This window comes from Cloeon dipterum, chromosome X (genome assembly GCF_949628265.1).
Source record: "Cloeon dipterum chromosome X, ieCloDipt1.1, whole genome shotgun sequence".
NCBI classification, from domain to species: Eukaryota; Metazoa; Arthropoda; class Insecta; order Ephemeroptera; family Baetidae; genus Cloeon; species Cloeon dipterum.
The window spans coordinates 3,888,648-3,916,624 of NC_088790.1; the positions used below are offsets into that span (position 1 = coordinate 3,888,648).

General features: G+C 41.9%; 4 protein-coding genes across 9 annotated transcripts; 2 read left to right on the forward strand and 2 right to left on the reverse strand.

The window, feature by feature from the left end:
- Positions 1–296: 296 nt before the first annotated feature.
- Positions 297–1,623, forward strand: LOC135947087 (uncharacterized). The gene is made up of 5 exons (XM_065495659.1): positions 297–538; positions 633–953; positions 1,010–1,185; positions 1,244–1,428; positions 1,491–1,623. Exons 1-5 carry the CDS (start codon positions 478–480, stop codon positions 1,597–1,599), a joined length of 852 nt encoding a protein of 283 aa, XP_065351731.1. The 5' UTR covers positions 297–477; the 3' UTR covers positions 1,600–1,623.
- Positions 1,467–2,304, reverse strand: Pa1 (PTIP associated 1). 3 transcript variants are annotated; one of them, XM_065495660.1, is made up of 4 exons: positions 2,257–2,304; positions 2,116–2,197; positions 1,894–2,054; positions 1,467–1,838 (listed from the first exon to the last, which is right to left on the reverse strand). In XM_065495660.1, the coding sequence occupies exons 2-4, from the start codon at positions 2,182–2,184 to the stop codon at positions 1,664–1,666; spliced, it is 405 nt and encodes a 134-aa protein (XP_065351732.1). In that variant the 5' UTR covers positions 2,185–2,197; positions 2,257–2,304; the 3' UTR covers positions 1,467–1,663. The 3 variants fall into 3 exon arrangements, with proteins under 3 accessions (XP_065351732.1, XP_065351734.1, XP_065351733.1); XM_065495662.1 differs by having other exon boundaries at positions 1,894–2,051; positions 2,257–2,274; XM_065495661.1 differs by lacking the exon at positions 2,257–2,304 and having other exon boundaries at positions 1,894–2,051; positions 2,116–2,236.
- Positions 2,305–2,421: 117 nt separating this feature from the next.
- Positions 2,422–27,941, forward strand: LOC135947084 (probable E3 ubiquitin-protein ligase HERC1). Of its 3 annotated transcripts, none has more exons than XM_065495652.1 (62): positions 2,422–2,680; positions 2,734–2,979; positions 3,035–3,206; positions 3,257–3,433; positions 3,491–3,744; positions 3,796–4,005; positions 4,055–4,280; positions 5,214–5,390; positions 5,442–5,713; positions 5,766–5,918; positions 6,321–6,619; positions 6,684–6,963; positions 7,015–7,176; positions 7,228–7,519; positions 7,569–7,757; positions 7,811–8,029; positions 8,085–8,379; positions 8,430–8,659; positions 8,711–8,903; positions 8,956–9,148; positions 9,206–9,346; positions 9,399–9,817; positions 9,872–9,989; positions 10,043–10,436; positions 10,491–10,661; positions 10,901–11,036; positions 11,090–11,294; positions 11,344–11,490; positions 11,539–11,629; positions 11,677–11,774; positions 11,822–12,106; positions 12,164–12,384; positions 12,440–12,670; positions 13,006–13,219; positions 13,272–13,605; positions 13,941–14,183; positions 14,232–14,630; positions 14,688–14,891; positions 14,948–15,115; positions 15,171–15,342; positions 15,406–15,682; positions 15,742–15,892; positions 15,948–16,087; positions 16,145–16,317; positions 16,872–17,080; positions 17,154–17,354; positions 17,614–17,738; positions 17,788–18,139; positions 18,193–18,338; positions 18,388–18,700; positions 18,756–18,869; positions 18,929–19,467; positions 23,978–24,244; positions 24,298–24,468; positions 24,520–24,708; positions 25,259–25,486; positions 25,536–25,796; positions 26,169–26,570; positions 27,025–27,311; positions 27,370–27,523; positions 27,578–27,664; positions 27,721–27,941. In XM_065495652.1, the coding sequence occupies exons 1-62, from the start codon at positions 2,531–2,533 to the stop codon at positions 27,832–27,834; spliced, it is 13,680 nt and encodes a 4,559-aa protein (XP_065351724.1). In that variant the 5' UTR covers positions 2,422–2,530; the 3' UTR covers positions 27,835–27,941. The 3 variants fall into 3 exon arrangements, with proteins under 3 accessions (XP_065351724.1, XP_065351726.1, XP_065351725.1); XM_065495654.1 differs by having other exon boundaries at positions 17,169–17,354; XM_065495653.1 differs by having other exon boundaries at positions 8,433–8,659.
- On the reverse strand, positions 19,788–22,926 carry LOC135947085 (uncharacterized). 2 transcript variants are annotated; one of them, XM_065495656.1, is made up of 10 exons: positions 22,668–22,926; positions 21,712–22,018; positions 21,391–21,627; positions 21,125–21,315; positions 20,970–21,046; positions 20,825–20,923; positions 20,638–20,766; positions 20,471–20,581; positions 20,159–20,414; positions 19,788–20,100 (listed from the first exon to the last, which is right to left on the reverse strand). In XM_065495656.1, exons 2-10 carry the CDS (start codon positions 22,016–22,018, stop codon positions 19,936–19,938), a joined length of 1,572 nt encoding a protein of 523 aa, XP_065351728.1. In that variant the 5' UTR covers positions 22,668–22,926; the 3' UTR covers positions 19,788–19,935. The 2 variants fall into 2 exon arrangements, with proteins under 2 accessions (XP_065351728.1, XP_065351727.1); XM_065495655.1 differs by having other exon boundaries at positions 19,788–20,103.
- Positions 27,942–27,977: the final 36 nt, after the last annotated feature.

The window sequence follows — 27,977 nt, forward strand, 5'->3', positions numbered from 1 at the left end:
TTTGCGAATTGTCCAGTACCTCTAAATACTGTATATCCACTTTTAGAGATTGATTTTAAACGTTCTTCATTATTTTATTTACATTTCAATATATGTGCGTCAAATTAACATTTACTCCCCTTAAAATTAAAAAAACAAATAATCCAAAAACAAAAATTGGTACTAATTACCCAAAGTACGTCGTGTTATCCATGGTATTCATGGTATTCATATTGAGGGACACACGCGATTATTTTCCCCTATTGCTCTCGCGCGTATGCCACACGTGACCACAGACCACATTCGTGCCACGCCCCCTTTGCCCAGACCAAAACAATAACAAACCTTCTCATTTCACAATTGAGTTTATGATTGTAGTCATCAACGCATTTTCTCACATTGGTTATCAAAAATTCGATTTCATTAGTGTCGCAGATACCATATTTTTAAACAATTTTTATCCAAAAGTCCAATCAAATAACCTCCCCGTTTGAAAAGATGTCAATCTTAACAGAGATTTTGTCCGGTCTGACAATATGTCCAGCGCTGCTAATAAATGGTAATTACATATGTGTTTTTTACCGTGTCTTAAAATGAAACAAAATAAATTAAAACTGTGAGAAAAGCATCTGAATAAATGACTCTCCTTTCAGACAAGGCTGGTTCGAGTGGGAGAGAAATCATACTGGAGGAATTCATGAGAAAATTTTCACGCAATGGGACCAAAGTAGTTGTCCTCAACTTGAACCCTTTAACCTCGCAAGACAACTTCGACCCCCTCCAAAATGTCACAACAGTGCCAGTGTTTCCAGATTCCAAATCGTGGCTTGAATGCGGATCATCGAATTTGGACCTTGTCAGTTTGCTTCCAACAGGTTCAAAATGCGCAGTTCTAATTGACTCGTTGGACTCAGCCTTGCTAAAATTTGGGGCCAAAGACCTGTACCTTCAACTCAACAACCTCAAAAGCAGAGGTTGGTTTCATTAATGATGTAAAATCCTTTTTATTCTTAAATTTATTTAATTACAGATGAAGTGATTCAACTAATTTGCGTCTTGCAGGAAGATATTGCTGATCAAAAAGAGATAGCCGTGGTTAGACCCGTCTTTTCGACAATAATCTCGGTCTGTTCGTCCAACGCTCAAATCAAGTATCCATCATTCGAGTTGCAGCATTACAAATCAAACGGGAAATATTTTACTGAGGTATGATGACTGTCAACAGTTAGTTGCTGTTAAATTTAATATTTTTTATTTTTCACAGAAAAGGATTTTGTACAAAGACCCTGAGGGAAACTTGAAGATACAGCCCATCACCGCCAGCGAGACTCCAGCTGAGAAGCAACCGACCAACGTGCATGATAACATCTCGACGTTTAGGCATGGACTAAATACAGAAGAATTAAAAGCTAGGGAAAACTTGGTTCTGCCCTATCAACGCATGACACTGTTAGTTTCTTGTGTTTATCAATTAACAGATCAGTTAATATTTGTTTTGTTGCTTTATTTAGAGACAATCTGCCCCTACGAGGACAAGGAAAAATTGAATATGAGCCTGAAGAATCCGACACATGGGATGAAATGGATGATTATGATCCAGATGACGATTTAGAAATTTGAATAAAATGAGTATATAAAAACGCACACTTGATTTGCATAATTACACAACACACCTAGAAAAATATCAATCTTTTCTTTCGGACTCTTCGAGTTGCCTGTGTCTTCTCATATTTGACAGCACTGAGTCTAAACTCGTGGTTTTCTTTCTCGCTGAACCCCTGCCAGAATTATCCATGGCACGTCTGAGTTTTGGAGTGGCTGTTTCGTCAGCAAAGTCAAAGTCGGTGTTGTTTGGAGTTCTGTAATTAGAATTAAAAATTATAAAGGAGAAATTAAATTAGATATTTTCATTACTCCTCTTCTTCCTCAAATTCGTTAGTTTCTAGGTCCCTTTCGTCTGATTTTGGGTTTCTTTTTCCTGGGCATTGCCAAGAAAGGTCTAATATTTGGTTCTTATCCAGGGTTTCAAACAATTTCTTAATTTCACTGGCCACAGGGATCCAGCTACTTGACTGCTGGAAAGAAATAAAATTTATAAATTTAAAAAAGGATAATAATTTAGGTAGTTAAACATACTTCATCTCTAGCAGAGTAGCGTTCATCGTCTGAACATTCTACCGTCCAGTCCTCAGTGGCTTCAGACATTATGGTTTTCAAACTGAATGACAGACAGCAAAAATTATTTAGTAATGAGAACGAGCGTTTTGTTTTGTTTACATTTTCGATCTTGTTCACCTGATCTGATGCTGCCGCTGCCCTTCCCCTTCATTGTTTGAGCGTAGGTGGCTCACGCCCACTTCTTAAACGCGTTCTGATTCGTTAGCGTAAGACTCTGTTAACCAATAAAAGCTCAGAATATGTATTACCTATGGGTTTGACAGAGTAAAAAAAGCAAAACAAAATCGTCCAACTCCATAAACAGTTGTGGGAGGGTGAAATGGAAATGTCTAACTTTGGTAAATTTCGCAAAATTTGGCTCTGAGTCGGAACCATGAACGACTTCATGTCCGACTTAACAACACCGAATATAAAGCTGAAATGGGCCGACCACCTGAACAGCTCCTGGGCGAGCGAAAACTGTGACACAATCGCCACCAGGGAGGGCATCCACTTACTCTACGAAAGATTGGTTGCCAACAAGGTAAACACATGTTTGAGGACTTGAGAATTTTGGATTTTATCTTTAAACTTCAGGAAATTGTGGTTTCGGCACCAGCAAACTCCACAAATCCAGGACCTGCTTTTCCTGAGTTTGATACACAGGAAAATTTGACCAGTGATGATTTGGAAAGTCACATACTGAGCCTGCTTGCTGCCCAACGAGATCTTGCCCAGTCGATATGCTCCGAGTCACCATTCGCATCAATCTTGAGGCAAAGGTTGACTATGCTGAGAAGAATGTTTCATGCCATTGTGTCAAAATACCATGAAGCTCCTAGAGTAAGAAAAAAATTAAATTAAATACCCTCTAATATTCGTTTGTTTGCGTGCACAGACGCAAGTCATTCATTGCAGCCAGGATAATGAACAAGCCAGTGGCTCTGTGGAAGTTTCTCAGGAAAAAACAAACTCTGGATCTTCAGCTCTTGTTGAACTTGGCGTCACCACAGGGCTCAGTTTGCTGTTCTCTTTGTTACAACTAAACTGGAGATCGAGTTCAGCAGAGGGTAGAATTCTTCAGATCTTTGTTAGAATGCGATAGACAGATTATTTAAAGGGGCTCCTGAGATGTGCAGTGAAGTGCTGCGAACAGCTTGCACCGTGGTTCGAGCTCTGCAACCCCTGTCGTTGGCCAACGAGTCTCAGATCCCTCCCCTTGGCCTCAAAGCTCTGAGGGACATTTCCAGTTTTCTACGAAAAACGTCCTTGCCATCATCAGGAGCTGATTTTACAGGTTTGCAAAATCAAATCTCAACAAGCAAAAGTTAAAACTGTTATGTCAAACAAACAGGAAGACATCTGTCAGCTGAGTTGCTGCTGGGATTGGCATTGCAGAGAGGATCGCTCTGCTACCTCTTGGAATGGGTCCAAATGGCCATTCAAGCATCTGTGATCGGACAAAAGGAAGCGCTGATTCCCTCTCTGAGTTTCTTGGACTGGCTGAGTCAAATGCAGGGAGGTTCACATTCAAGTCACGAAAGTTTCCAAGGAGACCCCAGGGGGTTCATTCCCCTTTACCAAGCGGCCCTTTGCTTGATGGGCAAGGTAATTATTCAATTTAATTTTGGATTGAATTTATTTGAATCCGTTTTGCAGCTTGTGGCTTTGGCTAGTGAGCACATGCACTTTGGATTGTGCAGTTCGGATAGTAAAAGTGAAACCAGCAAAATTCCTTTGGAACAAAATGCTGTCAAGAGCTGTGATGTGTACGTGTGGGGAAGTAATTCATCTCACCAGCTGGCAGAGACTTCGCCAGAGAAAATATTTATACCTCAGCTTGCAACTACGTTCAGCAACGTCCAACAGGTTTGTACCGATTATAAATAATATTCAGCATAATTTTATTTCTGTCTAGGTTGAAGCTGGTCAGTATTGCACATTTGTAGTCCACAATAATGGCGCTGTAAGTGCCTGCGGAAAAGGAACGTACGGCCGCCTAGGCCTGGGAGACTCGTCAAACCACACTCAGCTCAAGATTCTGGCTTTGGATTCGAAAGTGAAGTGTTTGTCCTCCTCTAAAGGCAGTGACGGGCACTCCATTGCTTTAACTGAGGATGGCATGGTCTACAGTTGGGGAGACGGTAAGTTTTTCTCTTTTTTTGTTGATTTGTGAAGCTAACCACGTAGCCTTGATTTCTTTTTTATCTAACATTGATTTTTTGCCTCAAAAGTTTTCGGGAAATTAGAAGAAAATGACTGGGCGTTTCCAGGAAAAATTTGATACTGTCTGCAATATCCGATTATTTTCGTGTGTTTGGGTGTCATAATATTCAAGTTTTGCGGGGAAAAATCAAAGTAGCTTTCACGGAATATCAGTGAAGTTTGTAGAACAAGCCGCTGGAGTTGACAAAATCGTGAATATCTTGAGTTCTAATGAAGCCAGAACCTTAAATTTGGTGTCAATAGATGCCTAATGAAATGGTCAACCAATTTTTGAACTCTAAAATTTACTTTGAACGTTCCCATTTTTTTAATTTTTGGAATATCCAAAATGCGATATCTTAAAATTTTATAAAAATAGAGAAAAATATTGCCCCAAGCGTGCGTATTATGCTAGGAATTTTTGGAATGGGGAAACCAACAGTTTTCGAGATACTGATAGTCAAGGTTCAAAATCGGCATTATTTTACATATCCAGTGAATAGTGAGAAATAGAAATCGCTCAATCAGATTGTTTTGACGGAGTGAGGTCATTAAAACATATTAAAATTACATTTCAAGAATATTACTGTCATCTTTAAATATCCTCTTGAAATAAACTTTTATAAAGTAAATTTTTGTGCTGGAACTACCCTGACGCCAGGGTTAGAATTTCAATCTGTTTTATTGGTTCTAATTTACCAAAATTTATGAATCAAAATTGGATTTTTAAATCGATTTTTATTTTTTTCCAAAACATTTAAGATCAGTAGTTAATGTGAACATCTCAAAAATGATCAATTTCAAGGCAAAAAATGCATATTAGAGCAGAAAGAACCCAGAGTTCCCATGTTAAATCCAATGAAAATCTCCAGGTGACTACGGAAAACTCGGGCACGGAAATTGTGCAACGCAGAAGTTTCCGAGACTCGTCACAGGTGCCCTCTCAGGAAAAGTGGTTGTAGCTGTGCATGCAGGCTACCGGCACAGCGCAGCAGTCACTGAGGATGGAGAGCTCTACACCTGGGGTGAAGGCGATTACGGGAGACTAGGCATGTTTCGCAAATAGTATAGTATTTTGTGCTAATTAGTCGACATTTCAGGTCACGGTGACAGTGTTGGTCGCAACATGCCAACGCTGGTGCGAGATATTGCCGGAGTTGGTGGGGTAGCGTGTGGCAGCGCTCACACTTTGGCAGTGTCTATGGATGGGAAAACTGTCTGGTCATTTGGAGGAGGGGACAACGGGAAACTGGGCCATGGCGACACTTCTCAGGTTTACAGACCAAAGGTGATCGAAGCACTGCAAGGCTTGTACATCAGAAAAGTTGCTGCTGGCAGCACTTTTTCACTAGCATTGACCTCTAATGGACAAGTATGATAATTTTGGTGGTTTTTCCTCTCAAAGATTCATAAATTTCCTTTAGGTCTGGGTTTGGGGAAGCGGTCCTTGCTTGGCAAGTGGAAAAGTTGATGCGATATACCTCCTTCCTAGGTTAATTGACGATTTAGTACAAATGCGAGTTGTCGATGTGGCTGCAGGAGACACTCACTGCTTGTCTTTGACTCACGATAATGAGGTATGATATATGAAGCGGTTCAGGAGTGCGGTCCTTCCTTTTTGTTTAGCGCCAACGACTTTTGGCGGTTTAAAGTATTGTTATTTTGCATTATTAGTTAACAGCTGAAAGATGATTTAATAACAAGAATTCAGTTTTTGCCAGTCAGCCACACGCGCCTAAGTGTTGAATTTGGGTTTGACTTGGCTGCGAATCTTGAAATTAGCTTTCTGTCACTCAGGGGATTAAAGACAAAAATTCGCGGGAGAAAATCGATCGAGATAAAGATGAATTTAAAATGAAAAAAAACAATCACCATTGGTTAGGTTCAGATTTTATCATTTTAAGACGCTCGAATTTTTTTCTATGCGTTCTTTATACATCGAATGAGTATCAATCATGAACTGTTACTTTTTGATTTAGGTGTACGCCTGGGGCAACAATGTCACAGGACAATGTGGTCTTGGTCACTCAACTTCCCCAATAACCAGACCAAGGAAAGTGATAGGAATTGAAAGCGTTCCGATACACCAGATTTCGGCTGGAACATCTCACAGTGTTGCTTGGACTGCCCTGCCTTCTGGAAGACAGGTTGTCACTTGGCACCGCCCTTTTTGTGTTGACCTACAGGAGAAAACGTTTGAATACTTAAGGATCTTCTTGGAGCAATATTGTGATGGCTTTGAAAGCGCAAAACCACCTCAGCCATTCAATTCTGTCGAGTATGCAACCTAATTCGCCCACCAAGACGTTTGTTATTATTTTAATTATTTTTTTCTTCTGCAGAGAACACCACCGATTTGTCCACCACTGCTTGAAGCTGCTTTGCACACACCTTTCACTTTCGTTGGCCGGAGGTCTAGGGTCGTCTGTGTTGGGCATGCAGTCTCAGCCCTTGCGCCAGCTTCTCTTCAGACTTGTAGACATGGCTGCTCCAAACGCAGTGCAGCAAGCTGTCCAAGAAACGTTATCAATTGGGGCTCCAATGCTTCTGCCACCTCTAAAGGAAAGGGTAGATTTGCTCCTGAGTCTGCTTCCACAAAGCCATAAGCTATCAAAGGGCCAGGTAAAATGTCCAGCATTTGAAAATTCGTAATTTAATTAATTTCATTACCAGAAACTGCTTCTAAACATCGTTCTTGCGAGTCTGGAAGACCACTTGCACGTTTCTGCACTTCTTGGATGTAATGTGGACAAGTTTGAAGATGGAAATCCCACAGATGTGTATTTGACTAAACAGCTCATCAAAACTTTACTCAAAACCCTCAGCTTTCAAACCGTAATAATAAAAATTAGTCTTTTATCAACAATTATTCAAATTGTAATTAAGGATGGATGTTTGGATGAAGTTGAAAGTGGCACAGAATTTGACTATGGGAAAGAAGAGCTTTCCAAATCCCATGTGAATGAACTGTTGTCAGCACTGCAAACCCACCTTTTGGCACGATGCAATTTTGAAGACGTCCAGAAAGAAGGATCGTCAAATATTACTCAAGAGAAAAGCATTGCTTATGAAATCCTCACAGAGCACTTGGAAGATATGTTCCAAAATTCCGCATCCGTCTTTGAAAGAAGCAGTACAATTCTAACAGCAAACCCTATGGTCATCAACAAGCTACACAGTGAGAATGTTCTGATATTTTTGAACCTTTTCTAACCTTGAAATTCCAGATGTTATATTCCATTCGACAGCTGGCGCGTCTTTGTCGAAGACTCTGCACGCTCTGCTACTTTTGCCAGTGAAAGATATTCAGCCTCTCCTATTCCATTTGCTAGCAATGCTGGGACCAATGGACAGGCTGAATAGGATTTTGCCAGCTGCGAGCCAACCTGAACAAGAAGTGGCCGACACCTCATCAGGTAAAATCCGCATTCAGCCTGCGTGTGTATTTCTTATTTTGACATTCTTTCAGACGCCAACACGCCGACCCCAAGTGAGCTGGTGGAAATGACAGAAACATCTTGGCTTTGGCTCTTAGATTCTGAGCGAGCTTGCAGTTTGCTGGTTGGGCGATGCCTTGGTGGCATGTTGGCAGGAGAGCCTCAACAGCTTGTTGAGGCTCACTGTAGCAATTGGCTGCACCATCCACTCTTCAGCTATGGTCTTGATGCAAACATTAGCGCAAATTCCGGTACATTTGAATTTAAATTTAAATGTGCGATTTAATTACATCTTATTTATTGCAGACATCGTGGTGAACGGCTTAAAAAATTGGCTCCTTGACGAGACCCAAGAGGAGCCAGCTGCGCTGCTGTCTCTCCTGCAGCCTCCTGAGCTGGTTTCCTGGCTGAAAAGCCTGCAGTCTGCCAGCAGTGGAGGCGTGTGTCCACTCTTGGTGAATTTGATGGATGCTGCGGAGAGATACGATTGGGACACCTGGGAGGAGAAAGGAAATTTGAAACTAAGAATTTCTGCCCTCCTTGTGCTAGTCGCTGTGTTGAAGCACACTGGACTTCTCACTCAGATCACAAACGGAAACTTGTGAGTTATTTTATTAACTCTAAAATTCCCTCTTAAATAAACGCTTGTAGAAGCTATGAGGACAATAGAGTGCTGGAAATCTTCAAACTGACGTTTGGCTTGCGAAGAAGGTTGATAAATTTGAAAGCCATGAAAGAACAAGTGATGCAACAGGCAGATACTGAAGACCCTGTGCCGAGCACATCTTATGATGAAAATGAACAGAGAAGACTGAGAAATGAAGAAGATGAGCCTGAAGAAGGAGACACTAGTGATGATGGCACGAGGCATTTTTATGCTGGTATTAAAACACGAAATAATAATTTTTGAGGTCACAATATTGTTTGTTAAGACGATCAAAATCGAGCTGATGAACAAGAAACAGGCAAATGCGTGATCAAAATGAACATTTCCTATGAGGACATGATAGAAGTAGTCATTCGCCGAAGCATCTTTTTGATTGCTTGCGTTCAGGGACCTGAAACTGCGTGGGAACTACGCGCCTGCAAAAGCACTTGGAAATCTGACATTCTCTGTGGATTCAGGTACCATCCACCGTAACTGCTAAAAACATTATTTTTACTTTCTCCCCTATAGCTATACAGATATGGAAGTCCAACTTCCTCAAGCAATCATCAGATTCGTCTGCAACGAGCCTGCTAGTGAGACAATAAAAGGACACCCTGTTTCTACCCTCTACGATCAATATGGAATGATGTACCACAGAGGCTGGTGCACTGAACCTGTCAGCATTGCCGAAGCAATGTTCAAGCAGCAGCAAAGAGCTGAAGTAATGACGAGTTTTTAAACTGCATTATAAATATGATAATTTTCTTTTCTTATTCAGTCTCGTCTAGAGGCTCTGCACCAGATACTTGAACTCTTAGCACCACATGACAGCAGTGCTCCTGAACATTCTTTAGAAAGACTGGTATCCAATTTCAGTCCTGATACTGACGGTAGAAAAGGAACATACTTGATTGGATGTGTAAGTTTTTGGTGACAGAAACTTTCTTAATGTTATAATATTTTATCAATAGGTACACCAACAACTTCTCTCTGGATATTTTGGGCTTGGAAGCAAAAACCAAGTCGCTCATTATTTGGACGGCGTTCGCTCAGCCAGGAAACACGAGCAAAATCTGATTAAAAGAGCCATTCATTGGATTCACACATTGCTGGTTCACTCTTTATCGAATGGGCTCTTTGAAATTGAAGTGCCAGAAGGACTATGGCAACAAATGCAACTGTTAACAGTCTTCGTTCTGAGTGGCAAGTTTGAGCCTCAGGACATAACATTGGCCGTGACAAACAGGCTGTTGCCATTGCTGGCTGACATGTGCGCTTGCTCTTTACATCTCTTGTCAGCAACTCCAACATTGTCAGCTCCACTGCAAGGAACGCCCACCCTGGCTCTGGCCAGTTTGAGGTTACTGCAAGTTCTTTCCATCTCCACTGGGTAAGATTTTCTTGTACATTATTTGATTCTGATCCACAATTGAATATATTTTAGCCTTTATTCCAACAAATTGCAATTCAGTGTCGTGGAGAGTGTGGTTCAGTTGCTGCATTCTCTGCTTGAAAAGCTGTTGAACCTGGCGTCAAGTACGAAATTCCAGATCGAGGAAAAGGCATGTCGAAATATTCAATATTCTGACGATTTTCTAATCGATTTTGTCAGTAGATTGTGGGTATCAGTAGTTCACAGAGAGCAGCAGAAAGAGCTCTTGGTGACTTTCTTGTGTTTGTGAGAAGAATTGCTGGCTGCCAAGCGATCTCGTCGCTCATCGCTTCTCGACAGTGGACTGACACCCTTTTGGCTATTTGCTCGCAGTGTTCAGAAACTGGACTGCCAAGAATTTCGTGTCTGAGGCCAAGACTCTTGGCTCTAAAGTTGCTTGGTTCAGTTCTGCCTTGCATGAACATAAAAGACTATGATCCAAGAGAGCAGGTAATTAAAGAATTGATGAGACAGCTGGCAGCGAGCATGTGGTCCTTGCCGACTAAAGTGTCTGAAATGGAGGCGAAACAGAAGAACGAATCGCTTCAAAAGAAACTGATCAAACTCAGCAGCCCAAGTAAATACGCCAAATTGCTACTATCCAGCTTATTTCTAATCTTGAACATTATAGCATCAGATGAGTTGTGGCCCCCAGGCGACCGTTCAGATGAAAATATTCCAGTTCACGAAGTTAGTTTTGATGTCGACAAATGTCATTGCTGCACTGTTGAATCTGGCAGAATGCTTGTCCACGGCTCTGGAGGACGAGGTTATGGATTAGCCACTACAGCAATAACTTCAGGTAGAGTTAACGAAGTGTTTTCCAATCTGGAACATTTCCCTAAAAATTATTTTTAATTAAAAAATAAGTAGTAGCAAATGTGTGTGTTGTGATAAAGTGGTTTTTATTTTTACAAAATAGTTTTCATTTTTTTTTAAATACAGGTCAAATTTCAAAACGGCATTTCTGGGAAATTTGGAAAAGGAATTTTTTAATGTATCAGATTTCTACCTTTGCTAAGATTTTCCTTTTTTCTGCAGGCTGTTATCAATGGAAATTCCTGATTGTAAAGGAAAACAGAGGCAATGAAGGAACTTGTGTAGGAGTATCTCGCTACCCAATCAAGGATTACAACCACAGAACGACTACAGACATGTGGCTGTATAGAGCATACAGGTAATTTATTTCTTCTTGAATTAAAACTTGTTTAATTTCTAATGTTCATTCAGTGGAAACTTGTACCACAACGGAGAACTTCCACTCAGCTTGCAAAGTTTCACGCAGGGAGATTACATCACTGCTGTCTTGGACATGGACGCGAGGACCTTGAGTTTTGGCAAAAATGGAGAAGAGCCGAGACTCGCTTTCGAAGACCTTGACTGCTCAGAGCTTTACCCATGCATTATGTTTTACAGCAATAGTCCCGGGGAGAAGGTAGTTATTGTAATTTTTCGCATGGCTCATTGAAATATCTTTTTACCAGGTGAAACTGACCGACATGCAAGTGCGAGGCTGTCCAAGAGATCTCCTGCCTGGGGAGCCGCATTGCTCACCGTGGCCGTCAGCCTTGGCTGAAGCTCAAGTTTGTCTGATTAGAACTCTCCACTCTTCAGCTACGTGGAATGAAACTGTAAAAATAACACAAATTTATATTATTATTTCTCATGAATTTTTCTAGATCAATTATGCTCTGATCGAAAGACTTTCGGCCGCAAAGGAACTTCTTCCTGCTGTTGTAGAGCAGAAGAGACATGACCTCAGATACTCTCGTAAGGATTGTTTTCTTTTAAACGCCCAAATTCTAAAATAATTTCAGTGAGCGACTCTGCAGTCCACGCCAGATTAGCGGAGGTTGATGATCAAACCGAGTGTGATCTGGAGAATAGAATGATTTTGGAACAACTCTGCAAGGAGGTAAAAAAAATTAATCAATTCGATTTAAATTAACACGTAATGGTAAGGTCTGGCCTGCTCTTGCTGTGATTGGAGGTGTTGACTCTGGTTTGCGAGTTGGCGGCTTATGCGTTCACAGTCCAACTGGCAGAAAAGCAACGATTTTAGGCACTCTCAAACAAGGACTGTCGACCGTCAAACTGCAGTGGGTGGACAAGGAGTCTGACATCAGTGACGGATCGTTCAACCATCTTGCACCTTGCAACGCGGTTCCATTCGACACAGCTCAGTTTGTTGGCCTCACTGCGGATATTATCAAGCAAGTGACCAAACTCAGTGGCATTACAGACGAGGTAAATTGTAAATGCTTCAGATTAGATGTTAAGAAATTTATATTATTTGAATTTTAGTTGAGCTTCCCGAACATAAAGCAAGAAATCGACACTTTCCAAGAAGATAGCTCCAGTAACGACTTGCTCTCTGGAGATTCTTGCGCAGAGGAGGTTTGCAGCAGGGCATCAGTTGATGCTTTGACAAACCAACTGGTCTCGAGCATCATGAAAGAAGTGACCAAAGGCGCTGCTGCGATCAAAAAGGAAAAGGAGCAACGAGAGACAGATGCGGACGAAAAGTAAACATTTTATTTTTTAAATACTACAGTGTTAATGTTATCTGTGATTTGTTAGGACTAAGGCTGCGAATAGAGCTGCTGTTAGGTTACAGCTGGAGCAAGAGAAACTCGCGTTGCAAATAGCGTATATCCAGTTTGCTTCTCTGAAAGCGCTGCGTGCGATTTTGTGCAGTAGTAATTACTCTGAATTGCTTCTTTTCCAAAATTCTGATGATAAAAAAGATGAGGCAAAGGAAGGACTCCCTGATTCATCGTCTTTAAAGGAGGCAATCCAAGATGTGTTGAGGTACGGAATTGAAGTTTATTTTTTGAATAATTTAGCATAAAAGTGTGCAATAGATATATAAAAAACATTTTAAAAACGGGCTCACAATTCCGGAAAAAAATTGGAGCCATTTGTCAATTGTTCGTCCTTCTGCCAAACCCTGTGAACCTTGCTTTTATTTTAATAAACCTAACAAATATCCTCTGCAGTTGATAATCAATAAAATTCATCAAGTCTTCTAAAGGATCATGAAGGATCGCTAATTTCCAAGCATTTTCAGCAGTTTGTTAATATCACTCAATGACATGATCAATATGAAGATTTTATTTTCCCTTTTGTTTCTGTTTTTATCTCAGGTGGTTGGTAAGAGCCAGCGTGAAAGCGTGTGGTCTGAAGCATCTAGCCAGTGTTGGAGATTTGGAGCGGGCGCAGTCAGTTTTGCATTTCAGCATGGTAAAAGCGTGTGCGGAAGAGGAACTGCAGATCAAAGAAACGGAAGGACACATTCGCAGCATCCTAAATCAACGAGATAATGGATCTGCAAAAGATGAGTGCACCACAGGAAATCAGGTATAATTTATTTTACTTTGTTTAGCTGCCATTTATGATTCGTGCGTTTTAGGAGACATCTGGAGAGTCATCGCCAAGCATGTTGTCTGCGCGGACGCACATGGTGAAGCGTCTTTACCGAAAACTCATAAACTATCCACCTTCGATCCCTCCATCGTCTCTGTCTGTTTCTTCATTCCTGATGAACAGCTTTTCAGAGACGTCTACTCCTCACAGCCCAGGCCAAGCCACCTCATCTTCCGCCTCCAGCACGCCGCAGTCTGCTCCGCCCCCGATAACTAAATACAGGATCAGATCTCCTTCACCTCCCTCTTTGCCTGTCGCTGCGCCTTTGCTGGAGATGGGATTTTCGCTCAAGCACGTCCAAAAAGCTATCCATGCTACAGGTAATTTCATTGCAAAATTATAAATGACTCCAAACTAAATCAGATTCTGATAAAAAACGGACCATTTTTTCATTCAGCTTTTTAAAATTGATTGATTTTACGGAAATGTCTGTTTTTTGGATTTTTTGCTGACAATCCAATTTTAAATATTTATTTTTGTAGCCTCTCTTGATGTGAGCCACATATAGTGTTGAAAATTTTTCCATTGAATAGTTTCAGTGATTTTCCTTGACATTGGGATGGGTATTTTACGCGAAAATATTAGTTTAATTTCGCCTTTAATGTAAAAGAAGTTATTTTCTTGTGTTTATATTTTGTTGTTTTCATGAATTTAGGAAGCGCTGGTGACATGTCTGCAAGGACGATCAATCAGCTGGTGATGTGGATGATAGAACATCCCTGCATTGACTCAAGCGAATCACCTCCGTCAGAAGGTGCCTCTTCCTCCACAATTCGAGGATTCTACTCTTCAGAAGGAGCAGCCGCAGCCCCGGCATCTGAGCCTAGACTCTTTGACGTTGAAATTGCTGATCCGTCATCTGGAATTTTCACCCCGTGGCTCTCTCGAAATACAACAAGTAAAAATGTATGGAGTGACGGTCCTTTAACTAATGGAATCAATGCAGGTCACACGCGAGAGCAAGACTCTGCTTTCTATCTCAGAGGACTTGGTCCGCGGCGCAGGGCTTCCTCTGACATTCGAAATTACATGTCAGAAAGATCCAGCTCGCAGGAGCACGAGAGAGGCAGTAGTGGTGCCAGCAGTAGGGAAAGACCCTTTGGCCGAGGATTGCAGAGTGGCGAAAGCAGGCCCAAAAGGAGAGTCATTGGAGTGCCGCACTTCCTCTCGGACATGGATTCTGCTCTGACAAGACTCGACAGATGGGACTCTGCTGCGTACGAGTCTGCCTTTGAATCTGGCTACTACATGGATGTGGACCGAAATTCCACCTGCGATGTGTGCAGAGCGTCCTGTGAGCGTCTGGAGAGAAGATTCGTTGACAATGCTCCTGAATCAGTTGCCCGTATGCTCAAGATTTTGTTCTTGAACTTCAAGATTAGTTAATTGTTTTCATTTTCAGCTCTCCCTGTCTCTGTGATCTACGTTTGCCCTGATTGCAAAGAAAATTTGCCTCACAGCACTGAGGCAGCTGGTTGTGACTATTTGCACCGTAGAGCGTCGTCTCCAATGCCATTGTCATCTAAGCTAGGCTCCGCAAGATCTAGTCACCCATCCGCTCTGGTAGCTCCTGACTTGGTCGGCCCTGTACCATTCGAAACAAAAGGTGATTTTCTAACCTTTTCCGTGATCTATTCATAAAGAACGTGAACTGAATTACAGCAGCAGCAGTAGGAGGTGCATTGGATGACAATGTAATCAAAGAAAGCAAGCCAGTCGACGTTGCGCCTTTCCTCATCCCCCATCTGAACTACGATGAAATCATTTTGCACGAGCCTGACCCACTTGGCACCAACCAAGTTCCTATTGTGACATCAGAAGTGAAAGAAGGTATGCTTGCTAGTTTTTTTTATTCAAATCTTTATAGTAAAAAACAATCTTGCAGGATCCGGGACCATTTTGGCTTCAAGTGATGATAGACCCTCATTGGGAGAGCAAGCTTCCTGGCTGGCAAACTCAAAGGAGAGGCAAATAGCCTTGCAACGCACGACAAATGCTGCCCAGATTTTGGTTGCTCGATCTGTGGTCATGTCTACCCTTTCACTACTCTCCTCAAGGTGCGATTATTTCCTGCCAATTTTAAAGATTTTACACCTAACCTAATTTCCAATTAATTTTAGTGGCAACGCATGTAGCCTTCCGGCCGGCCTGCAGTCTATGGGTCTGAACGACATTCGCCAACTTGTGCATTTGATGAGCCTTACTGCCAGTGGCAGAATCGAGCTGCCCTCTGATTACAGCGTGACGCTTGAAAGTATCTCTCCGCCAAAGAACAACGCATCTGGTGCCGCTACGTCCAAAACAAACCACTACCTTCAGCATTTAAGTAATGCTATTTCGTGCCTGGCGGTCAGCAATAGTGAGGCCGCCAACATGGTTGTTAACATCTGCACAAAAGTAAACTATAACAAGTGTGTTTTTTAATTTCATTTGTAACACCCAAATTGTTTCTCCAGGATCTCCTGGACATTGCTGTTGGAAGGCGAAGTAGTTCAAATCCACTTTCATACGAAATATCCTCACAGACGTCAAATTTTTCTGTGACTCAAGCCCTAGTCAATCTGTTGACGACCAAGAAAAAGTCTTCGTTGTCAAGCACTAACAAAGGTAAAACTCTACCTGTCCAGAAATTATATTTCTCACATTTTTTTTTTAAAAACAGGAGATGAAACTCCCAAGGCGCTGAGCAGCCCATCAGATCCGCAAGTGCAAAACATTCTGCAACTGGCAAATGCTTTATCAGCCTGCGTTCTATCAGCGCATTTGGAACCGGGAAACAAACAGTGGGCTTCAGAGCAACTGGTACATTGTGCATGATGAGGAGTATTATATTTTTACCACCCTTCTTGAATTTGTCAGGTGAAATGCATTGCGAATTCAGCCGAAGAGTTTCCCATCCATCAAATAGAAACCAAATCAATGTCAGATTTGCTGGGAGTTCTCCCAAACTGTCCTGTGTCTGAGTTGGAAGGCCACGGCAACAGAGTTAATCTAGTTGTCTGGAATGAAGACAGAAAGCTTATCGCTTCAAGGTAAAAATTGGGCATTTTTTTAAAAGGGATTTTTTTAATTCCTTATGTTTTAAAAGCTCTGAAGGTCAATGTAGGATGTGTTTCAAAATTTAATTTTGAAGCCAGTTTTCATTAAATTTGTGATGGTATTTAAAAATAAACTCTACTTGAGAAGACCAGTTATTATTTAAATTTTAGGAAATGCAGTCCCTAGATTTGTTATTTTTGCCGTGAAATTTGCAAATTATATCTTATTAACGGTTTAAAATATCATTTTCAAAGTTACTTAACAGACTATACCAGGTCATGCAGCTTGGTTTCTGTCACTAAAAAATCTAAAAAAATATTAACTTAATTTCTCTTCTGTTAGTCATTGAAAACTTGAACCAACCCTCCTGGGAATATTTTAATTATTTCCGAAACGTCATAAATGACCAACTGATTGATCTGTCTTGTTGAACTGGGCCTACAAACAAAATTTCAGTTGAATAACGCGAAAACTTTTGGTTAAAATTAATTTTTAAAAGCTTTTAAAAAAATTGGTAAAATCCCGTACTTAATAATTTTCTTGGTAGTGGCTTTGATGGAACTGTTCGCATTTGGAGCCCTGGAAGTTGCAATCCTGGACAGATTCAGATGGAAGCCACTTACATGTTTTGCAAATCAGAAGGAGTTTATGGAGACGAACTGCAAGGGGAAGTAATCCAACCTCTAATGTGGTCCTCCTCCGGCCAGTACATCGCTGCAGCCATGGGCAACACATTGAATATTTGGCACATTCCAGGTCAGATTAGGCGTTAAATTACTATGGTGCAGGGTCTAATTTCACTCTTCAATGGAACTCTCTTTTCATTTAGATGACTGTCCCACAGGAATCCAATCAGTATCTCAACAAAACTCCATCATTACGGCTTTTTCTTGGCCACAAACCCTAACTGTGGGAGAAAACCATGAACTTCTTCTAGTTGGCCACACCGACGGCACTGTCAGTTGCGTCCGTGTCACATCTTCTGGCCACATCTCATCTGAGGACCTGCCACATTGCGCTCAGCCAAACTGTAACTATTTTTAACAACTTTAATTTATTAAAATCAGGTATCTCAGCCGGCCGCGCCAGCCGCCGGTAAGAAATTTAAAATTGCAGGAGAAAAAATATCTTCTGGCCCTTCAGGCTGTTAAGCACTATCATACTTCGCGTTTTAAAATATTTTTCCAGCCGCCGCCTCAAATATTGCGGCTGAGACCTCTAATTAAATTAAATCAACAATGGAGTGGCATCTTCGATAAGATTATTTGATCAATTTATTTTTCAATCAGCTCGCACAACACAAATTTCCTGGTTCTCTGAGGAGAAAGACTTCGCGATTGCGTTCACTGACGGAACTATTAAATTCGGAAGACTCTCTTTGGACTCGTCCATTCACTCTGTCAACGCCCACAGGGTAAGGATTTGACAAGTTACAAATCAGAATGTACATTATAGGTGTTTAGGGAACTGTAACAAGCATACGATGGGATCAACGAGGCAAGCTTTTGGCCTCGAGCGGTGCCGATGGCCGGTGCTGCATTTGGAGTCATCAGCAGCGAACCTGGAACTGCGTGCATGAACTAACGCTAGCACAGGAGCCAGCGTCAGTCGTTTGGTCGCCGTTGATTGACCAGTCAAAATTGGTCCTGTGTGTCGGCGGAGTGAACGGCACAGTCAGCGTCTGGCTGGTGCCTGACAACTTGGAGCAGGAGAACTGCAACTCGGTTCCAAAACTAGTCTTTGAACTTCTCGACAACTCCAATTACGCAGTGACAGCTCTCTCCATCAGCAAAGATGGCTCCATGCTTGCAACAGGTGACATAGAATCTGGTTATTGGTTGAATTGCTTAACAGATTTTGATTTTTAGGGTGCCTCAGGGGTTTGAGCGGAGTAATCAACATTTGGTCTCTTCACGATGGCAGTTTGCTCCACACGAACACTGGTCCTGGTGGTGTTCAGGGTTTGTGTTGGATTGAAAGCGTTGCTTTGGCAGTCTGCTTTGCCAGATCAAAGGTAGACATTTAATGAGAATTTAGCAGAATTATCATTGGCTCATTTTCAGGACATTCGTGTCCTGCACACATCCCCTGATTGGCTCGAGAGCGTGCGGCTGCTCTCCCGAGGCAGAACTGCCTTGGCGCTACACGGCCTTGGAGGACTTCACAAAGCTGCTGCATTCAAAACTCTCCTTACCCACCTACATCTGCTTCTGGCCAACCAGTACAAACACGAGCACAGATTGGTTTCCACTGGCGAACAACTAACCTACAGCAGTCACCTCAGGAGCTTGGTGTCATTGGCAATGATTCTCGATCTAGACGCAATCCTTTGTTACACGAATGTTCCTGTAAATCACGAAGAGTTTGGACAAGTTGGTATGTAGATTTTTGTATTAGTCCTGAATTTATAAATCACTAATTTAATTAACAGTTCCAGAATGGCAATGGCTACAGACATTTTCGGTTGTCGTGAAGACTGCAGAAGCTCTAATCAAGAGAAGTTCCTTGCCCCAAAAGTTCATTTCCATCGTTAAACTACCACAAGGTAAAAAAATCTGGTTTAATTCCATTTAAATTTTAAATTATTTAAATACTGATTTCCAGGTGAAGGTGTCAAGCCCGATCCTTTCAACCAGTCATTTTGGAGTCTCCAGGCGGACCAAGAAATCATGTCATGGGTGACTCAACAGCCAGGAGACTGGCAGATCGGTGGAAACTGCCAAGCGTTTCTGTGGGGCAGCGGCAAACATGGCCAGTTGGCTGAAGCAGGTCGCGTTTGCCTGTTTCCCGTGCTGACCATGTCATTCTCGAGCGCCCAGCAAATTGTTTGCGGCCAAAACTGCACTTTCGTAATCCAAGCAAACGGGTCTGTGCTGGCCTGCGGAGAAGGAAGCTACGGGAGACTGGGCCAGGGAAACGCTGATGACCTCCACACGCTGAGCGTCATTTCCACCCTTCAAGGATTTGTCATCACCGCCCTGGCCACGTCCGGCGGCTCGGATGGGCACAGTTTGGCTCTTGCTGAAAGTGGAGAGGTCTTTTCTTGGGGAGATGGTGACTACGGAAAACTCGGTCATGGGAATAGTGACCGGCAGAGGCGACCAAGACAGATAGAAGCGCTTGTGCGTGAAGAAGTAGTTCAGGTAAGGTCCATCAATTTAATCCGCTTTTTCAATGTGGTAATTATGGTGTTTACGCTATGAATCTATAGTTTTTTTTAAAGAGGTGACAATTTCCTAAGATAAACTCTAATGTTCTGCTTAACAAATTTCAAGATTTTTAACTTGACCTATTAGCTTTGACAGCCACTTGACCTATTAGCTTTGACAGCCGATTAAACATAAAGTCTCCAAAATTCTATATTTGAACGTGCATCACTCTAAGACGCGAATTTTCCTTAAGAAAATACTCATAAAATTTCGAACTTTACGGGAAAAACAAAATTTAAAAGCATAAATTCATTAACAATGTCTTTAATCAATCACTTATTTACAAGCTTATTTGAGCTTAACTTAAAATCAAATCTGGTTGTTGGCCAAGTGATTCTAAAATAATTTGTCCTTTGGAAACCGTGGCTGGGCTCTTGAACTCGAAATTGGTGTTGGTTAGCGCTAATTCTCTTCGCGCTTGAATTGGTTGACGACCTCTGGATTTTTGGCATCGAAGATGGAGAATGCCTTTGTATCCTCGGAGTCCATGATGTTGTCGTCGCTGTTGAAGCGAGGGTTTGGTGCCAGAGCTGGCATTGGTGGGTCAGAATTGGAGTTTTTGTGGTTCTGCTAAAATTTTATTTAGTGTGAGATTGCTCCAAACATTTAACAAACGTACAATTACCTGAGAAACCCTGGGTGCAAGATGAGATCTCGGCAGCTTAAGTTGTCTCAACAACCGGGTAGGCGGCTCATAATTCTTATCTAGAGGATTATCTGGAGCAGCGTTTTCATCCTCACTCCCGTTGTTGTCATCAGCAGCAGGGCCGCCAGGTGCATGAACGACTTGGACGCCAGCAGCTAAAATTGGATCTGCGTCTGGATCAGCTTTCAAGTTGACAACTGACACGTTGACTGATGATGCTGCTGCTGCTGAAAAACTGGAAAAATAATTCATCAACACATGAGGAGTGATATTAAATTTCTAAAACCAAACCGGCTTGAGATGCGCCGGGATCTGCGGCGCTGGTGTGGATCCCTTAAGACCTGTGCTGGATCAGGGTGCTCATCGTCATCAAGTTTAACGCCATCAAGCCGTTCTCTTATTCTGTTTAAAATATGTATCCCAAATCAACGAAAACATTTGGCTTCCCAAATTGTTACCTGGTTCTTTTACCCCTTGGAGCACTGGTTGATCTTAAAGCGGCGGGGGCGGCAGTCTTCCTCCTTGGTGACGTTTGTCCTCCTGCAGATTCCTCACAGTCCACCACATTGTCAGTTCCAGCGCCATCACTTGTGGAAGAAGCAAGTTGAAAAATCAACATCAAAATCATTTAACTGATTATCAAACCTGTTGGCAATCCTCATGGATCTTCGGCGCTGTGTCGGGTCCTGAGCCAAAACCTCAGGTTCAGCGGGAGGATCGTTCGAATCCACCTGTCGATTTAGTCTGGGGAATCTTTTAGTTAGTATCGTTAACAATTTGATATTATTACCTCTCAGTTAAGCTTGCAGCGAGCCTCTCCATCAACATTGTATTTGCAAACCGCGCAAGTTCCTCCATTGTGGTGGGCTATAAAAAAAATAGTGCTTCAACTCAGCTAACAGCAATGCAAAAAATAAGGCATCAATTTCTATTTGCATGCCTTACCAATTCCCTTGGTTGAGCTGTCAGTTTCTTTGGTCTTCCTCTTTTTCGCTGTGCACCATCAGACGAATCAACTAAACCATCAGGCGCTGACAAATTACTCTGGGCTACACTCAAACTTTGGGTCTTGCGTTGAAACCTATTGGGATAATATTTATCATTTTTTCTTGGGCGTCCTCGTCTTTTTGGACCATCTACATAAAACATTTAGAAAGCAGTTGAAATCAATAAGATGTTAGTTCGATTTTAAGGGAGAAAGATCTTATCACCTGGAACGGGGTCTCCACTCCTCGCGCTATCTCCTTGGTCAAGCTGCTGCACATTCTCTGGAAGTCCTGCTGGTATAGGTTTTCCTATTTTTCGCTTTGCACCATCAGACGAGCCAGCTGAACCATCAGGCGCCGACAAATTACTCTGGGTTTCACTAGAACTTTGGTTCTTGCGTTGAAACCTTTTTGGATATTTATCAATTTTTCTTGGGCGTCCTTGTCGTCTTTTTGGATTACCTACACCATAGATAGTTAGAATGAATTAATATTAAATGTTTAGGAAGCAGTTAGTTGTATTTATAGGGCGAAAGATCTTGTCACCTGGAATGAGGTCTCCACACCTCGCGCTCTCTCCTAGGTCAAACTGCTGCACATTCTCTGGTAAGATAGGACGCGACGACAGGAGATTTGAGCTTGAAGACGAAGCTTTTTCCTGGCTGGACACGCTGGCAGCATCAGACTCATTTCTCAGCTTGTGTGCTGCTTTTTTAAAGATCGTTGGCGATTCGGTGTTGACATCGTTGGACGCTGCACCTTCATCGGTGACTTCTTGGGTTTGCACGGCAGAAGATGTTGATGCGGTCTTGGCCTTCTTCTGGAATCCACCCCTACGTTTCTTTCTTGGCATCTAGAAAGGAAAATTATAAAAGAATAGAATCAGGCATTAATAGTTATTGGTTATTGAAAATTAAAATCACTGGCGCATGTATTATTATAATAATTCTGGCAAAAGTAAGTATTTTTTTAAGAAAGGCAATAAGAAACTTAAATAAAACCAAAAAAAACCGTTTCAACTGTTACGCACAAAAAATGTATTTTTCCGAAATATAATTTTTCAGTTTGGGCCTGCAAGGTTTCCAGCAGGTGGACATTTACGGACAAAACTATTTTCCGAAAAAATTTTGGCCAGTCCCTGCCGGCTGATTAATACGCTGAGAGCTGAGATTCATTTTTTGCCTGAACATGGCGAAATAAAATAAATGTACACAAACGGGGGATATATGGAAAAATTAGTTTTCGCCACCCCTACTGTTACACATGGGATTCTCATAAGAACTGCGGCGAGATGTGTAACCCGGCAGAAACTGCAGCTTTTCCATATACTACATAATAGATACTATAATGTTTTGGGCCAAAAAACGAGCTTGAAATTGTAAAACAGTTTGCAAGGGGGTGTAGTTCTTGTAGATTAGGCCCTTATATTGGTGAGATTGCAAGAAAAATCCGCTCAAAAGCAAAGAAAATAAATATAAAATATAGTCAAAATAGTCGCCTACCTTGGCGACGCGATTCCGACGATTCCGACGCAGAAACGGGCACTGCGAAGACGCTGCACTGACACAACAACCGCCTCACACAGTCGGGACGCGATGCAGGACACTGATGATTACACTTTTTTCGTCTCAAAGTCGGCCGTCGGCACGCCGATGATGAGGGAACCCGGTCGATTCGGAGGCACGTAAACAGAGTACATAAACAGACCTGACAGGTTATTCTCGCGCTAACTTGAGCTGATGAGCCGGCAACCGGCTGACAAACGACAAACCAGTATGTAGTTTTCGTGCTGCTGCTGCGCACCGGTATTATACAAAGAATGTCAAGAACGCAAAAATTCGTTCTAACGAATCACTTCTTAAATTGTGATTAATTAAACGGTATTGTTATATTTAAATATTAAAAATATAACGGATGCTTGAGGGCTCGAAATAGCAAAAATCATTGCTACACATTACAAAATTACCGGTACAATTTATATGATACCGGTTACGTTCTAATGCTACAGACGACAATCTCTCGCTCTTTTTATATTTTGCCCTGACGGCGGAGCGCGCGAAAAGCAAAAATTAATAATTTTCAAGCATTTTTGCTGGTTTAAAGTCAAGATCCATCAACTTGAAACTCTATTTCTTTTAATTTTGTGCCATTTTGCGTCAACCGAGCGCAATAAATACCCGAAAAAAATGTAGCGAAAGCAAAATTCAAGGTGGCATAATATCCAGGAAAATTCCAAGTCAAAAATTCGCATGTTGTAATTCGAAAAATGGTCCGATTTTGAAAAAACTGCACACGAGCAGGTGTGCCTTACCAAGGGGCATCGACTGGTGCAAGAATCAGCGCCGTCCGGCCCACAGGGCACCACCAGGCCCTGAAAACTTAAGTTTGAAATGTCACAAATCGCGTTTTTTAGACTTATAAAATTAACAAATCAGCTGCTATGGGTCGTAGAGTGTAAAATTCTCCGTAAAATTCTGCGTATTTTACGAGTGTTAAATATTTTTAAAGTTATCTTTTTTAAATTTACCTACTGGCCAAATTCAATTTTTGAATGAAAATACGCCTCCCAGTGACGACACGCGTTAATTGCCATATGGGCCTGATTTGTAAAATATTTTGGCTCAGAGGACAACTCGGTACCCCTGCAAAGTCGCACAAAATTTGTGGCCGTTGCTGTACTGTTTTATGAGTGAGGAAAATAAAAAAATCTTATTAAATTGTGATTTCATAATAAATTGTAATGGTAATTCCTTGAATAAAGCAGATAACGCTCGTGAAAGAAACAATAATGACTAATTTGATGATTTGACAGCTGGCTTGTGGATTCAAACACAGCGCAGTGGTTACTGCTGATGGAAAACTGTTCACCTTTGGAAGTGGAGACTATGGCCGACTTGGTCTCGGATCGACTGCAAACAAAAAGCTGCCTGAACGTGTCACGAGCCTGATCGGATTTAAAGTTGGCTATGTCGCGTGTGGATTGAATCACACAGCCTGCATTTCAACTGACGGGCTGACTGTTTGGACCTTTGGCGACGGCGAATTCGGCAAACTCGGCCTTGGCTGCCCAGGATCAAAGGTAACACACGTTAAATAAAATTTTAAATAATTCCTCAATGGGCAACTTTGCAGATGACACCTCAAAGAGTAGAAGCATTGGGTGGAGTGTGCATCAAGAAAGTGTGCTGCGGAGCCCAGTTTACAGTTTTCCTAGCCTCAGATGGAAGAGTTTTTACATGTGGCTTGGACAGGCTCATTGGCCAGCCGGAAAATCGAATGCGAGGACACAATCGACCGCAGCAGGTATGATCCTTGTTTTAAATTTGAATTTAATGTAATATTACACAATTTCAGGTTTTGGCTTTGTCTGGAATATTCGTTGAGGACATCGCGGCTGGTGCGGAGCATACCTTGGTTTTGACAGCAACTGGAGATGTGTGGGGCTGGGGAGTGAACAGTGAAGGCCAAATTGGACTGGGGCACACCCTTCTCGTCAAGGAGCCGCAGCTTATTTCCCAACTCAGCGGAAAGAATATTAAACAAGTCAGTTCCCTTTTTCAAAATCAATCCTCACAAAGAGATGCTCTTCCATAAAAATTTTTTGCATCAAACGTGTACAGTATTTTTCTAAATTAACATGGAAATGCCTATAAGACCTTGGCTCTTTTAATTCATCGTTCATTTTTAGAGGTCTCAGCCGCGAGATTTAAAGCGGCGGCTGGCGGGACTGGCTCTGCCGAATTTTTTTCTGGCCATTTTTACCGGTGGCTGGAGCGGCTGACAATATTTTAAATGTGAAGTTTGATAGTGCTAACGGCCCGAAGGGCTGGAAGACTTTTCTCCTGCACTTTTTAATTTTTGATCCTTTTTCACGGTGACTGACGGCTGCTCACGTGCCCAAAATTTGCCGGCTGGCGCGGAGCAGCGCGGCTGGTTGGCTGAGACCTCTATTAATTTTCTTCTAATTTCATGAAAGTCTAAATGTCTGATGCCAAAAAAATACTTATAATTTTGGAATAAATACGGATTATACTTTTTTGAATTTTCTTTTCCTCCGATATTTTTGTTTACAATAATATTTGACCTTTTTCAGGTGTCTGCCGGGCGCAATCACAGTGCTGCGTGGACGACACCAAAGCCGCCCCGAAGGCAGCCTGGCACTTCCCCTCTGCAGTACTTGGCAATGCCCAGTACTGTTCCTGCTCAATATCACAGACTGCAAAGCATCCCGATCCCAGCCATCCAGGCGCGTTTGCAGCTGCTTTGGGGTTTCTCCTGTTTGCTGTATTCCTGCTGGGAGCTCCTACCGCTCATTCCTCAAGTAAAACTTGAGCGAATATAGATTAAACACTAATTTTCGTGTTTTTTAGAGGGAGAACGCGAATTGCAACATGCTGCAGGGCATTGTCTGCGGCCCTCTGAGAAACCTGTTAGCTCCTGGCGTGTATACACTGCCGCTCGTCAGGTGCATTGGGCGCACAATGATCCAAGGCCGCAATTTCGGACCGCAGGTTACAGTCAGGAGACTCGCAACCAGGGGAAAGAAGGCCAAGCCAATATTCTTGCAAGTCGCGCAGCAGGTGGTGACAATGAAGTCTGCGGACTTGAGACTGCCATCAAGGGCGTGGAAGGTGAGTTCTGATGGTTAGACCCAAGAAAATACATATTTGCAAAACACGAAAAAGTCCTGTTTTTTTAGTATTTAAGCGCAATTTCTAGTAAACAAGAAAGACACCACTCTAAAATATTCACACACGTCATGAAACTTCTTTCTAGCGCATTTCTTAAACTCCAAACAAATAAAATTAACACCAGTGCCCTTTGACCTTGAGCTAGGACATCAAATTAGTTCAGATCGATTGGGCTCAGCGAGAGAAATCCAAAACTCACTGATTTCTGTAGTAAATTTCGTAAATTTCGTTGAACTCATGCCAATTGTGCCCTCCAACATCTGTGACATTTCGTCTTTTCTAAAAATTGATGTGAAAATTTTGCTCTCGCAGGTTAAGTTGGTCGGCGAGGGCGCGGATGACGCTGGAGGCGTTTTTGACGACACAATTACGGAAATGTGCCAAGAATTGACGACAAATGCAGTTCCCCTTCTTCTTGCCACGCCAAACTCCGTAAACGACACTGGATATAACCGCGACAAGTTCATCCTGAATCCTCAGTTGACCTCGCCTTTGCACCTATCTTGGTTCAAATTTCTTGGAATCCTCTTTGGGGTCGCGATCAGAACCAAGAAGCCTTTGGCTGTTCCTCTAGCGCCGATTGTGTGGAAGCTGCTTGTTGGTGACTTTGTTACAATTGATGATTTGGAGGAGGTTGATGCACTTTACGCTCAAAGCCTGAGAGGCATTCGCGACATTCATTTATCTGGAGTCACTGAGGCCAATTTCAGTGAGGTAAGTACTCAGGTTTTTTTTCTTACCTTTGGCTATTTTTTTTACAAAAGGGCTGTGAAATTTAGACAGTTGAATATTTTTTTGCGTGACCCTTTCATGTCATGAGCATAAATAGTGCCATTTTTAGCAGGGCTGGGCATGGGAATAATTAGTTTTTTTGCATATCCAGTATTTTACGGTTATTTGCATTTTTTAAAATTAATTCAATTTTTTTCCAAAAACAATTATGTCTCTTTTCTGATCTAATACCGCCACATTTTTAAAAGAATGAGAAATCAAATCGAAAATTAGCAGTTTTCATTTTCTAAAGAGGGACTATACGTTTTCAGGTCAGAAAAAAAAATAAAAAAACGTCTAAAATTCGGAGCCTAATTTATGTGTGGAAAATATTAACTAAAAATAGTTTAAATAAGGCAATCTTCCAAATTAATTAACAATCCGTTCTCGAATCCAGGTTATTCCCTTGGAGTGTTTTGAAGGGAGCAGTTGGAGCGGAAAGCTTGTGCCGATAGTGTCTGGGGGAAGGAGCATTCCTTTGACTTTTGCGAGCAGAGCAGAGTATGTGGAGAGAGCTATTGAGTTCCGACTGAAAGAAATGGACCTGCAAGCCGCGGCGATTAGAGAGGGCATGGCGGGCATCATTCCCGTGCCCTTGCTCACTCTGGTCACGGCGCAACACTTGGAACAGCTTGTTTGCGGCTTGCCTCACATCTCCATTCCTCTTTTGAAGAAAGTTGTTCGGTTTGTTGTAATTTTTACTGTAGTGAAAATTTTATAGTCTTGTCTTTTTATCTATTAGGTACAGGGAAGTTGATGAAAGCTCTGAACTAGTGCAATGGCTGTGGAATATTTTGGAAAACTTTTCTAATGCAGAGAGGGTGTTGTTCATGCGTTTTGTGTCTGGACGGTCTCGCTTACCCGCTAATTTGGCAGATCTTTCTCAGCGCTTTCAAGTAATGCCACTATCCCTCCAAATCTTCGTTAATTAACTTTAAAATCTTTTCCAGGTTACGAAGGTTGATCATGCCACTGATGGACTACCAACAGCACAAACTTGTTTTTTCCAGCTGCGCTTGCCTTCATACAGTAGCCAGGTATGAAAAATTCTAATTTCGTCATATTAGTTAGGATTTTAATTTAATATTTTCAGGAAATCATGGCTGAGCGGCTCAGATACGCGATTAACCATTGCCGTTCGATCGACATGGACAATTACATGTTGGCCAGAAATGCTGATCATGGCCATTCCGACGAAGAGTACTAGAAAAGTTTTTTTATTTGTGGTGATGGATGTTTTTTGTGTTTAACCAACTAGTCTTTTCTTTCGCTTGAAAAGTGTTGTATGCTTATTAAAGTTTATGTTACAATGAGTGAATATAAAAGCTTTTGTTTCATCATCAAAATCAT

Bases quoted from the DNA above. Each gene is read 5' to 3' on its own strand.
- LOC135947085 (XM_065495655.1), bottom strand. From the start codon at position 22,018: ATGCCAAGAAAGAAACGTAGGGGTGGATTCCAGAAGAAGGCCAAGACC. The intron at 20,924-20,969 runs GTAATAATATCA...AAGATTCCCCAG, and splicing joins GCTGCAAGCTTAACTGAGAG to ACTAAATCGACAGGTGGATT. The intron at 20,582-20,637 runs GTAACAATTTGG...TATTTTAAACAG, and splicing joins CCAAGGGGTAAAAGAACCAG to AATAAGAGAACGGCTTGATG.
- LOC135947084 (XM_065495652.1), top strand. From the start codon at position 2,531: ATGAACGACTTCATGTCCGACTTAACAACACCGAATATAAAGCTGAAA. The intron at 9,990-10,042 runs GCATGTCGAAAT...TTTTGTCAGTAG, and splicing joins AATTCCAGATCGAGGAAAAG to ATTGTGGGTATCAGTAGTTC. The intron at 27,524-27,577 runs GTAATGCCACTA...AATCTTTTCCAG, and splicing joins ATCTTTCTCAGCGCTTTCAA to GTTACGAAGGTTGATCATGC.
- LOC135947087 (XM_065495659.1), top strand. From the start codon at position 478: ATGTCAATCTTAACAGAGATTTTGTCCGGTCTGACAATATGTCCAGCG. The intron at 539-632 runs GTAATTACATAT...CTCTCCTTTCAG, and splicing joins TCCAGCGCTGCTAATAAATG to ACAAGGCTGGTTCGAGTGGG. The intron at 954-1,009 runs GTTGGTTTCATT...ATTTAATTACAG, and splicing joins CAACAACCTCAAAAGCAGAG to ATGAAGTGATTCAACTAATT.
- Pa1 (XM_065495660.1), bottom strand. From the start codon at position 2,184: ATGTCTGAAGCCACTGAGGACTGGACGGTAGAATGTTCAGACGATGAA. The intron at 2,055-2,115 runs GTATGTTTAACT...ATTTCTTTCCAG, and splicing joins GCTACTCTGCTAGAGATGAA to CAGTCAAGTAGCTGGATCCC. The intron at 1,839-1,893 runs GTAATGAAAATA...TTCTAATTACAG, and splicing joins GAATTTGAGGAAGAAGAGGA to AACTCCAAACAACACCGACT.